We start from the raw sequence: 12,520 nt of genomic DNA, 5'->3' as shown, positions 1-12,520 counted from the left end.
CCTCCAGCTATGTATCTCCAACCAGCAAGTGTTGCTTGGGAGATACGATTTCAATCTTTGAGACTCCTTGTCTAAATTTAAAGACTCTCTGCCACAAGAGGTGAGACAGAAGTTCATGGCCCTTTTAGATGAGAGTAAGAATGTAGCCAGGACCTCTCTCCAGGCAGTTCTGGATGCTACCAACTCAGTGGCCAGATCAATGGCTTCGGCACTCACCATGAGGCATTGTTGTTGGCTCCAGTCCTCCAGCTTCCCCCATGATATCCAGCAGTTTGTCCAGAACCTCCCCTTTGAAGGCTCCTCTCTTTTTTTGGAGAGGATGGACACAAGGCTGCACAGCCTGAAGGATTTGAAGGCCACACTGTGTTCCTTGGGCCTTTATACCCCTTCAGCTGCTAGGAAGCACTTCAGAGCTCAGAAGCCTCCTTGGTTCTCTGCGCCTCCTACAGAGGAGCCCTATCAGAGAAAAACAAATGGCACCAACTTCTCCTGTCTACCTCAGCCTCCCAGTCAGAGTCTCAGTGGGCTCAAGCAGGCTTTTTTGAAGCTGTGCCCAAGGACGCTGTATTGATCACCAACTGAGATCCACCCCCCTTTTTATTTTTGGATCATCTGTCACTCTTCGGCCTGGCATAGGTATTCATAACATCAGACTATTGGGTCCTCAATACAGGTGACAGTTGGATATACCCTTCAGTTTTTATTCACCCATCACCCGTCCCCATCCCTCTTCAGGGACCCTTCTCCCAAACAACTCCTCATTCTGGAGGTACAATCCCTCCTACATATGGGGGCTGTGGAGGAAGTCCCTCAAGACATGAGAGGGAAGGGGTTTTACTCCCAGTATTTCCTAATCCCAAAGGCCAAAGGAGTGCTCTGGCCATCCTGGATCTGCATTGCCTCAACAGATATCTCAAGAAGCTGAGGTTCCACATGGTCTCTCTGGCCTCCATCATTTCCTCCCTGGATCCAGGAGACTGGTATGCTGTCCTCAACTTAAAGGATGCATACTTTCACATTTCTATCTTCCATGGCCACAGAAGGTTTCTCAGGTTTGTGGTAGGTCATTTCCTCTTCCTATTCACCACCCTTCCCATCAGCCTAACAGCAGCCTGTGGATTTTCACAAAGTGCATGGTGGTTGTAGCAGCCTTCCTCAGGCGCTAAGGCATGCAAGTCTATCTGTACCTTGACGACCAGCTGATCAAAGGTCAGTCACTGGCTTACATCTGGGACAGCATCAGTACAGTCCATGACACCTTCCAGGTTCTAGGTCTGCTGATAAATAAGCAAAAGTCGACTCTACTCTTGGTTCAGAGAATAGAGTTCATTGGGGCAGTGCTCAACCCAACCTGAGCTAGAGCCTTCCTGCTGGAGGCCCGATTCTGGACTATGTTGGACCTGATATCCACGGTGATGGTCTACCCAATAATGATTGCTTGGCTGTACCTCAAGCTATAGGGTCACTTGGCGATGTGTACTTACATGATGCAATATACAAGTCTGTGCCTCAGGCCCCTCCAGATGTGGCTGGCATCAGTCTACTCCCTGAGCAGACACCACTTAGACTCAGTACTCACAGTTCCACCTCTGATCTTCGCTTCTCTGACCTGGTGGAAAGACCCAGGATCAGTAATGGAGGGGTACCCTTTGCTACCCGTCAACCGTCAGTAGACTTAGTCTCAGATGCATCAGATCTAGACGTGGGGAACCCACCTCGGCAACCTCAGGATCCAGGGCCTGACACACAACACCGCATCTATGTTTTACATCAACAAGCAGGAAGGGTTCGGTCTTCAGCCTTGTGCCAGGAGGCCCTGTGTGTGGAACATGCCATTCACCTTGAGGCAACACACCTCACAGGAGCCCAAAATGCACTGGTAGATCACCTCAGCAGAGCCTTTTCCTCTCACCACGAGTGGTCTCTTCACCCGGAAGTCGTCAGTGTCATCTTCCGCAAGTGGGGGCCTCCCCAGGTGGACCTGTTTGCCACCAGGCAGAACAAAAAATGCCATCAGTTCTGTTCACTGCGTGGGCACAGCTAGGGTTTTTTCTCTGATGCCTTCCTGCTCTCGTGGGCAGACCATCTACTGTACATCTTTCCTCCAATCCCCATGGTTCACAAGGTTCTCCTACAAATCAAGCAGGACAAGGCAAAGATTATCCTGATAGTATCTGCATGGCCCCTCCAGCATTGGTTCGGAATGCTTCTGGACCTCTTGGTGGCAGGGCCACTCATGCTCCCACTCTGCCTGGACTTGCTCTCACAAGACCATGGCTGATTACTTCACCCAAATCTCACTGCCCTGCACCTGGCTGCATGGTTGCTGCATGGCTGAACCCTGAAGAGCATGCCTGCTTGGATTGACAGGTAGTAGAAAGCCTTCCACCAAGGCTATCTACCTGGCCAAGTGGAAACGTTTCACTTGTTGGGCCTCCGAATGGAATCTCTCTCCACTGTGATCTTCTCTGAAGTCCATCTTGTACTATATGCTCCATCTAAAACATCAAGGTCTGGCTCCCTTGTCTGTTAAGGTTCACTTGGCAGCCATATAAGTCTTCCACCCTCCAGTGAATGAGAAATCAATGTTTTCCCACGAAATAATGGTCAGGTTTCTCAAGGGGCTGGAAAGGCTCTACCCTCAGGTTCACAAACCCCATGGGACTTGAACCTGGTCCTGTTAAGGCTCACAGGGCCCCCCTTCGAGCCATTAGTATCATGTTCCCTGTTGATTCTCTCTTGGAAGGTAGCCTTCCTGGTGGCAATCGCCTCATCCAGAAGGGTCTCTGAGGTCAAAGCTCTTATGTCAGAACACCCTTATACGATGTTCTTCAAGGACAAGGTCCAGGTGCACCCCCATCCAGGCTTCCTACCAAAGGTGGTATTGCAATTCCACAACAACCAGGATGTCTTTCTACAATCTTCTTCACAAAACCTCAAAAAAACACTGAGGAAAGTCGACTTCATACATTGGATATTAGGCTGGCCCTCACCTTTTATATCGAAAGAACTAAGTGCTTCCATAAGTCCATGCAGTTCTTTGTAGCAGTAGCAAAAAGGATGAGAGGGCCACCTGTGTCATCCCAAAGAATCTCATTCTCAATAACCGCCTGAATCCAAGCTTGTTACAAGCAGGCAAAGGCTCTGCCTCCAACCATCGTGACTGCTTATTCCACAAGAGCCCAGGCTTTGTCAGCAGCGTTCCTTGCGCAGGTGCCAATCCAGGACATCTGCAGAGCCACAATATGGTCGTTGGTTCATACCTTCACATCCTAGTACACCATCACCCAACAGCCCCATGAAGATGCCAGTTTCAGGAGAGCAGTATTGCAATCAGCACATCCATGGACTCCAAGCCCACCTCCAGTAGTACTGCTTGTGAATCACCTAGCATGGAATGGACATGAACAAGCACTCGAAGAAGAAAAACCAATTACTAACCTTCCATAACTCTTGTTCTTCGAGATGTGTTGCTCATGTCCATTCCATGACACGCCCTCCTACCCCAATGTCAGAGTTACCGGCAAGAAGGAACTGAGAGGGTGCAGGCTGGCAGCGCATGTGCATATGACTCCAGAGAATGGTAGAGCTGGCCCAATGGATATGACTGAAAGAAAAATCTCCAGCAACTGTGCATGCAGCATTCACTCACCTAGCATGGAATAGACATGAGCAACACATCTCGAAGAACAACAGTTACAGATGGTTAGTAACAGTTTTTCTTGGAGGCAGGGATCAGACCTGAAAGGGCCAGGAATCTCGTAAGTGTCTGCTTTCATGAGCTTTCCAGGCAATTTTGCATACTCAGGTTTAGATAAGATTCAGATCAGCATCCAAAGCTTAGGATGCTTATATGTCTCTAGACTCCAAGCCTTTTAAGGTTTCCCCTATCACTGCTTTCTCTTTCTCTTTCTCTCTCATTTTAATACTAATATAATTAGTTTCTTTGTCTTTGTTGTCTGATTAACTTAATTCTATAATTTAATAACCTAACATTAAATCAATTTGTTTATCACCAGCACTACCTATTTCTTCAATCTCTCTGCTAGAGTTTTTCCCCACTTTTCTTGTATCTTGGGGAAACCTGGTTAGTTATTCAGAATTTCTGTGGCAAAGTGACAAATGAGGTTGCCTGTTTTCCATTGAAATGTATGATTCTCCTCTAGGAATCTCAAAAGTAATCTTAGGCAGTAATATTTGTTTTCCTATGCAACAGTTTTCTTTAATAGGCACCTCAGATTTTTATATTTTGCTTTTTACAGAAATAATTTTCTGTTTATGTTTTCATTAGGTATCTATCACTTTTATTGTGCTTTTCTCTTTCCATCTCTTATTTTCTTATGCATTTTGATAGCATCTGAGGAGTACAGTGATTTTATATTGATTTTGTTGATCTGTTTAAAAAAATTGGTGACCCTTGTCTCCAAGGTAACATTCACAATTAAAATCTCTTTTCCCGTACATAAGCCCAAGACGTTTTTTTTCTCTCGTTTGAAATGATTTCCTTTTTCTGTCTCCGAGAATAGAAAAGCATTGCTTGCAGTGCTGTACAGAGTTATAACCCTGAGGGATGATGTGAAATTAAGAAAAGTAACATTTAGACTGAATATAGTGTTATGTATTAAGCTGTGAAATACTCTCCAGGGGGGATTGGTGGAATCCCCATTACTTTTAAAACTAATCTAAGCAGCAGAAAATGTCCTGTCAGAAACAATCCTGCATTTCTCCTGAACACTTGAGTGCTTTACAGTTTGGTGTAACATGTCTATGTCAGACAGTATTCCAGAGCAGATTTGAGAACAGAACATAGTAGAGATGGGTTTGAAGAAACCGTGGATCCAAACACCCTCAAATTTTGGCAAAATTGAGATATGGATTCCAATCCAGATCTCTGTGTGTCAGTCCCATCTGTAGGACACAGCCTACCTTACTCTAACCAATAGAAAACTCTTAGGCTTGGTTGGTGTAAGGTTGGGTCAAGGGGATTCTCAGCAGGGGTATTTGAAGTCCCCAGTAATGGAGAATGTAAAAGAAAAGAAGCCAGTAGCAGTGACAAAGTCCAAGAAACCCTGAAGGAAAGATTTTATATTAAACTGACAGGTAGTATATAGTTCTGGTTGAATGGTGGATGACAAAGGAGACAGAGGCCCTTAAAGGAGCCATTAATATGGATAAGATGGGGAGAATTTGAATGTAGGAATGACTGTCACACACGGAGATGCAGATCTTTACAAAACAGCAGCCTGGGGATAGGCCCTTGGGAAGAAGAAAGAAGCCAAAGAATCCCAGGTTGTTTTAGACTTTCATTAGTAGCAAGACCCCATATACTCTACTGCAAGCATATATTCTACTAAATTCTGCATCAAGGTCTCCAGAAGCAGTCCTGTGTGGTGATTGGAAATATTGCGGCAGCTGTATGTATATTAAAAACATGAAGGTTTTTAAATAAAAATTAAATATGAAAATGAATAATATAGCCAGTACAACATTCCTTGTTACTTATTTGATATTAAATTCTACTAGCTGCTCCTGACTTACCTAATGTTTCCATTTTAATATGCTGTCTATTTTGGCAGTGCATAATTGTGTCATAGAAGTTGTGAGGGAAGATGCTGGAATCTTTGAATTCTGGTTAGGGGACAGTTTGTGCTTTGGCATCTATGAAGGCATAAGAGGTATTTTGAAATTGTGTGATGGATACATTAGCTGGACATTTATGTGAAAATGATGAACAGTAAAATAATAAATGCTGAAATTTAAGTTCACTGTTTTCAGAATTAATACTACACAAAAATTAATGGAGAAGTTCACACCCCTCAGTTATTATTTCAGGCTCTTTGAAAACACAGGTAAACATCACTGCATTGGTTCACTTTTAGCAGGTTTTCTTTGCAGCCATAAGAAATAGATATGGACTTTTTCAATTAATGGAAGCTTAAATTTTGGATCACAATTCTGCAGCAGAGGATAGATGCTGCAGCAAATTCCACTGCTGTAGAATCATGGAATGCATAGGGAGGGCTCTCATTATTGCAATAGCAGTCCAAAAAATCCTTCTTATTTTAACAGTGCGTTCAGTTATGAATTCTTTTCTACATATGGCATCTCTACAGCCAGCCTACCCTCATTTATAACAGATACTCAAAAACTGAATACATCCTTTCTGTATTACATCACCTGATTTGCTCCGTCCAGTCACTAATCCCAGTGAGGTTATGTTACTGTCTCATATATTTAAAGTATCTTGGAAAAATGACTTGAAAATTCAGTACTGTTCTGAAACTACTGGAATTTCTTAATCACACTAGCTGTGCAAGATTATATTTTTATTGTGGGGTAGCACAAAGGACATACAAATATTTTTTCATCAGTCAGTTCCTACTGTATTCTGTAATTTAATTCCACTGTGGTTGTCAGAAATAATTCAAGGGAACCTAGAGAGATTAAACGCATAGGCAGAAGTTCTGTTTAGTAAAATGCAGCTAATACAGAAGGGAAAAAATAATCTGATTCCCAGATACTCAGTGGGAGGGAGAAAGTTGGGAAGCAGAAACATGTATGAGGGGTAAGGGTGATAGAAATCTGTGAATTAGACAAGAGTTTGCAATATGTATAACTACCAAAAGTGGTCACTGTACTTTTGGGTCACATATGCAAAGGCTTCGTGTCAGCATAGGGAGGCAGTTGTCTCTCTTTGAAGCTGAGGTGTGACCTCACCTCGGCTATGGTGTTCAGTTCTGCACACTACAGTACCAAAAAGACACTGTCAAACTGGAGGGCATTAAAAAAAGAGAAACAAAAGTAAATGGATGAGGAGTTGTGCAAAGAAAGTTTGGTATACAGCTGGACCTTGTGAATCTAAGAGTTTATATTGCCATCCATCACTATAGTATCTGAGTGCTTTACATATAAAATCAATAGAACTAGCAAAGTCCCTAGTGGATTTCATGGAATATCTGGCTCTTCTTTCTCAGGGTAAAAAAACTGCTGGGATAATGCAATTGTTTTGTTTTGTTATTTTTTTGTTTGTTTTTTCTCCATTTTTTTAGGAGAAGGTGTGCTTGAGTAGAAGGGGTTGTCGAGGTTGTGTGTCAACCTTTCTAAGAACAGGTGCCTTTTTAAAGAGGAAGTTTTTGCAGCATTTCTTAAAGACAGTCAGACTCAGAATTTGCCTGTTCACCTGTGAGAGTTTGTTGCAGAGTCAGATCTCCTTAACCAAGAATGCTTTGCTCTCAGCTCTTACACACTTCATCTTGAACTCAGCTCAGTTTGTAGCTGTACCTAACTAACTCTCATCAGCAACTATAGCACCAATTCTGCAGATACTTCAGTATGCTCTTAACTTCATGTGTATGAATAGGGTCAAGTGTGTAAAGTTATGCATGTGCTTAAAGTCTTTGCAAGATCAGGGCCTATGTGAATTAGATGAGCAAATGATACTATCATATGTGCCATGGCTTCTGTTATCAGTTTACTCTCCCAAATGAGCATGTTCTCACAGATATAAAATCTTTAAAAACTTTATTTTCAATTACAAAGGCAAGCTGGAGCACTGCCTCTGCTGCGCAGCCTACGGGGAGCCCAGCTAGTGACTGCCAGTGGCAATCACAACACTATCTATGCAAAAATGTGTTTGAATGAGAAAAACCAGTTTTAAAATTATTGAAAAGAAGCCACACTGATGTGCTCTTTCAAAGTTGTAGCATTTTTTCAGGTTTGTAAACTAAAGAATACATTAGATCGATTTTACCACCTCAAACATGTTGTACCCAGTGTCACTGTGTGATTGCAAATTAAAATAAACAACAACAAAATGCCTGGGCTTTGTGCCAGCAGTGATTCCGTCATCCCATTCACTGAACTTTCATTGTGCATTCATGCGGTCAAACAGGTTGTCTGGCATCATGACACAGGTGCCCTCTGAATTGGGTGATATCCAGTTGGCACTTTTCAAGTGGAATATGTGCAGGTAGCCTACCAACTTCTGTCTCACCTCCCTCGTGTTGTTGGTTGTGGTTTAGTTTTTGTTTTGTTTTTTGTGCTGTGACTTTCTGTGCAACTCCTAAAGTGCTTTGAAGATCTTAAATGTCTCACTCCAATCATTTCATTTGCAGAGATTTTATTCTTTCTTTACCCAGTGATGTCTCCCGGACCAGCATTGCTGCCCTTCCAACAAAAGGACTGGAAAACCTTAAAGAACTGATGGCTAAAAATACATGGATGCTGAGGAAACTACCTCCTGTAAAGACTTTTCTTCATCTAATGCGAGCTGACCTGTCCTATCCAAGCCACTGCTGTGCATTCAAGAACTGGAAGAAAACCAAAGGGTGAGTTTTAGCACCTTATATTAAATCATAAATCATTAATTAAAGCAGGATTAATTGATATTTTAATATATAATAAATAATAGAATAATTCCAGTTAATGAGTTTTGTGGCCATTTTTGAAATTATATAGTAGTGCAGAGGGACAAGTTTAAAATTAATAAAAAGAAATAATTTTTCACACAACACATAGTTAGCTTGTGGAACTCATTGCCACAATATATTTTTGAGGCCAAGAGTAAAGCAGGATTCAGCACAGGATGTGATGTGATGTATGTGTGTGTGTGTATATATATGTATATATATATATATAAAACAACAATATCTAGAGATTTGTATAGTAAGGATATAAAAATAACTAAAAGCCTTCAAAGGGACATAAAACCTGGTGCTTCAGCCAGCCTCTAACTAAAAGGGTGAGGAGGACATGTTCTTTGTGGCCCAATTATTCCATAATTATCTTCTGCAAGGTTTCTTGCCTGTTCTTCTGAAGCAACAGGTGCTGGCCACCATTGGGGACACGATACTGGAGTAGATGGACTGCAGGTCTGATCCAGTCGGCAATTCCTATGTTTCTACAAATAAAATTATTGTACCCAAAATATTGCTAATGCTATTTGGGGCTACAAACATAAAGACATTGCATCATGGAGCAAGGTGTAGAGCCCCATGCTTTTTACAACTACAGAATAACACAAAATAAAACTAGAAACAACATATGAAATGAAAAAACCCTACAGTGGCAACCCCTATGGCTCCTGCCCTGCAGGGTCAGCTTGGCTCCCTTCTCCACTGATTCCGACCTGGCACACAGGATTGCAACACCACTCAGATTTGGCCTGGCCTCTTCTCTCCTTCACCATCATAATGCATTACAGGCAGACCAGATCTGAGTGAGTGTTGCAACCTGGTGCACAGGGTCATAGCATAGGGTCATATTCAATCAAATTTGACCTGGCTGCCCCCTCTGTCATGATGATGGAGGGGCAGCTGAGCTAAACCTGAGTGATGCTGTGACCCCAAGTACAAGGTTGCAATGCCTGGAGCAGGGAGCTGAGCCCAGCCCCACAGGACAGGAGCTGTCACTGCAGGGAAAGTTCAGGTTGGACTCACATGGAGCCTCTGCCCTCCAGGGCCTCCCACACTCCCCTGACCCTGAGGGGGCAGGACCTGGCACCTCCCATGTTCCCTCCTCCCCCTGCTGTGTGGAAAAGCAAAATAAATAAAATTCTTGAAAAATAAAACAAAAAATTATAAAAACAAAAAGAATTTCCCAGGGCTCTAGTTATAGTCTCTCTGTTGCTGTGCAGACCACATACGAAGTACTGTGTTCAACTCTGGGCACCATAGTGTCAGTAAACTATAGACAAAGCGGAGGAAATACAGAGGAGAGCAACAAAAATAATTAAGTGGCTGGAGAGAACTGGTTTATGCAGAAAGAAGAAAAGAATACAATACTGTATGCATTGGTTAAACAATTTTAAAAAGCAGATGTAAGAAATCTATGAATTTTTGAAGGATGTAATCTGCAAGGAGGAAGAGGAATTATTTATGGTGGCACAATCAGTAACCACTAAGAATAATTGAATGAAATTAAGAGAGAAAAATTTAGGCCAAAATATCAGAAAAAACCTGCACATAGTGACATGAATTAGGCTGTGGAATAGCATCTCTTAAGTAGAAAGAGGGAATTATTGTTATCATAAGCATATGAAAGAAGTGAGAACTCAGATGCAGAGGATTGCAGCATGGTATATCTGTCTGCCAATATACAAAAACTCTGATGGGTATGCACAAGATTCACCACATGGTCTTTTTACTAGCAAAAATGTATCAGGACAACATTCTGGTCAATAGGTGTTTTAATCCAGATATCAATGATTTAAAAATATTTCCTTTGCCATACCTGTTGTATTCAAGCCAAACTACAAATTCCAGTGGTGATTTCACCCCTGTGCTCTTTCAGAATTCTGGAATATCTGATGTGTAACCAGACCAGCAGCCACAGCTTTCGTAAGAAAAGATCCGTCAGTGCCTTCAATGGCCCTTTTTATCAAGACTATGCAGAAGAGGATGCAGATCGCATTGACACAGTGTATGCTGAAAACTCCAAATTGAGGGATTTTCATGGCAACTCCCACTACTACGTTTTTTTTGAAGAGCAGGGGGATGGAGATGTTGGGTTTGGCCAAGAGCTCAAGAACCCTCAAGAGGAGAACATCCAGGGGTTTGACAGCCATTATGACTACACTGTCTGTGGTGGGAGTGAAGACATCGTATGCACCCCAGAGCCTGATGAGTTTAATCCCTGTGAAGACATAATGGGATATAAATTTCTAAGGATTGTGGGTTGGTTTGTGAACCTGCTGGCCATCCTGGGTAACATTTTTGTCCTCTTCATCCTTCTCACCAGCCATTACAAGTTGACTGTCCCACGGTTCCTGATGTGCAACCTGGCCTTTGCTGATTTCTGCATGGGATTGTACCTTCTTCTGATTGCTTCGGTGGATCTCTACACTAGGTCAGAATACTACAACCATGCCATAGATTGGCAGACTGGGCCTGGCTGCAACACAGCTGGCTTTTTCACTGTCTTTGCCAGTGAGCTTTCTGTATACACGCTGACTGTGATCACCCTGGAGCGCTGGTATGCTATCACCTTTGCTATGCGCCTGGACAGGAAGATTCGCCTTCGGCACGCTTCCGTCATCATGCTCGGTGGTTGGCTCTCATGCTTTCTTCTTGCCCTCTTGCCACTGGTTGGAGTCAGCAGCTACATCAAAGTCAGTATCTGCCTGCCCATGGATACCGAAACACCCTTAGCTCAAGCTTACATTGTCTTTGTTTTAATGCTGAACATCATTGCCTTTATCATCATCTGTGCCTGCTACATAAAAATCTATATAACTGTGCGAAACCCTGAATACAAGGCAGGAGACAAAGACACCAAAATTGCTAAAAGGATGGCTGTGTTGATTTTCACTGACTTCCTATGCATGGCACCCATCTCATTCTATGCTTTATCTGCCATTATGAACAAGCCCTTGATAACAGTCAGTAATTCCAAGATCCTTCTAGTGCTGTTCTACCCACTCAATTCTTGTGCCAACCCGTTCCTCTATGCTATTTTCACGAAGACTTTCCGAAGGGATGTCTTCATTCTGCTTAGCAAGTGTGGCATATGTGAGCACAAGGCTCAAATCTACCGGGGCCAGACAGTCTCAGCCAAAAACAGCAGTGGTTCTTATGGCCAGAAAGGCAGCCGAGGAACAGGTCAGGACTACCATGACCCACATGATGATTATCACCCTGCAATTGCGATGCAAGAGCAAATAATTGTGGAAAACTGTACGCTGACTGCGTTATAGAACCTGAAGCATCACAACTGCAGTGCGATCAATCAGATGGTAATTTAGTAACAAAAAAAAAATCTAGTGATAAGACATCATTTTTCTTCATTGTTTTTGAGGTACATCTGTAGTGGTTATTCTTTTTGAGTGAGCCATTAACTTGAACCTCCAATCTTATACCACTGTCAGTGTAAAAGAGAAGTTATGATGACAATACTGGAAGCATATATGAAAACTCAGTATAAATATGAAATTTTAAACATGCATTCTTCTCTCATTGGTTAAAGCGAAAGGGAGACAGCATAAATTTGGGGGATACTTGTACAAGTAAAATAGGATTTGTAGATTTATAATTAAAATGGCGTTAATAAAAAAAAAAGTAAAAATTACATTGTGAATTTTTCAAGTTTTAGGTCAGATTGGCAGATTGGCTTGCTTGCTTTTTTCTTTTTTTGTTTTTCTAATAGCCAGCTTTATGAACTGGATTCTTTCTGCTTCTACCATCATCTCTTGTAATAAAAATTCTGCAGTTGGAACTTAGTTCACAGTTTTGTTTAAGATGAGTGAGGCAGAATAGAATTCAGCTGGCTTTCCTACCACTCATGTTGCCTCTTAGGCCAAACAGCAGGAAAAACCTATTTTGTGAATACATCAACTAAGAGCGGATATTAAGGCTTTAACTTTTTTTTTTCTTTGTGTTTTGGGAAAAACTTTCTCACTCTGTCTCAAATTGGAGTGTTTTGACTTTTCAAGGTGTGTTTAGGGGAAAATTTATTTTGAATTTCTTTTTGGACACCTAGCTGTCCAAACCTAATGGGTTCAGATCCCAGTTTTACTGATGGTGAT

The 12,520-nt window shown here is 42.2% G+C and overlaps 1 protein-coding gene across 1 annotated transcript in view; it reads left to right on the top strand.

Moving 5' to 3' along the window:
• Nucleotides 1-11,977, top strand: part of TSHR (thyroid stimulating hormone receptor) — a 206,915-nt gene extending 194,938 nt beyond the window's left edge. Inside the window, exons 9-10 of the mRNA XM_067531936.1 lie at nt 8,139-8,327; nt 10,291-11,977. Coding sequence (XP_067388037.1) covers nt 8,139-8,327; nt 10,291-11,692 — 1,591 coding nt within the window. The 3' untranslated portion in view covers nt 11,693-11,977. The remainder of the gene's footprint in view (nt 1-8,138; nt 8,328-10,290) is intronic.
• The last annotated feature ends 543 nt before the right edge of the window (nt 11,978-12,520 follow it).

This window comes from Emydura macquarii, unplaced genomic scaffold (genome assembly GCF_026122565.2).
Source record: "Emydura macquarii macquarii isolate MOO-44397 ecotype Brisbane River unplaced genomic scaffold, CSIRO-AGI_Emac_v2 contig_374, whole genome shotgun sequence".
In the NCBI taxonomy this organism is placed as follows: domain Eukaryota; kingdom Metazoa; phylum Chordata; order Testudines; family Chelidae; genus Emydura; species Emydura macquarii.
Note: the sequence above shows the minus strand (reverse complement) of the source record. Positions and strands in the feature narration are given on the sequence as shown.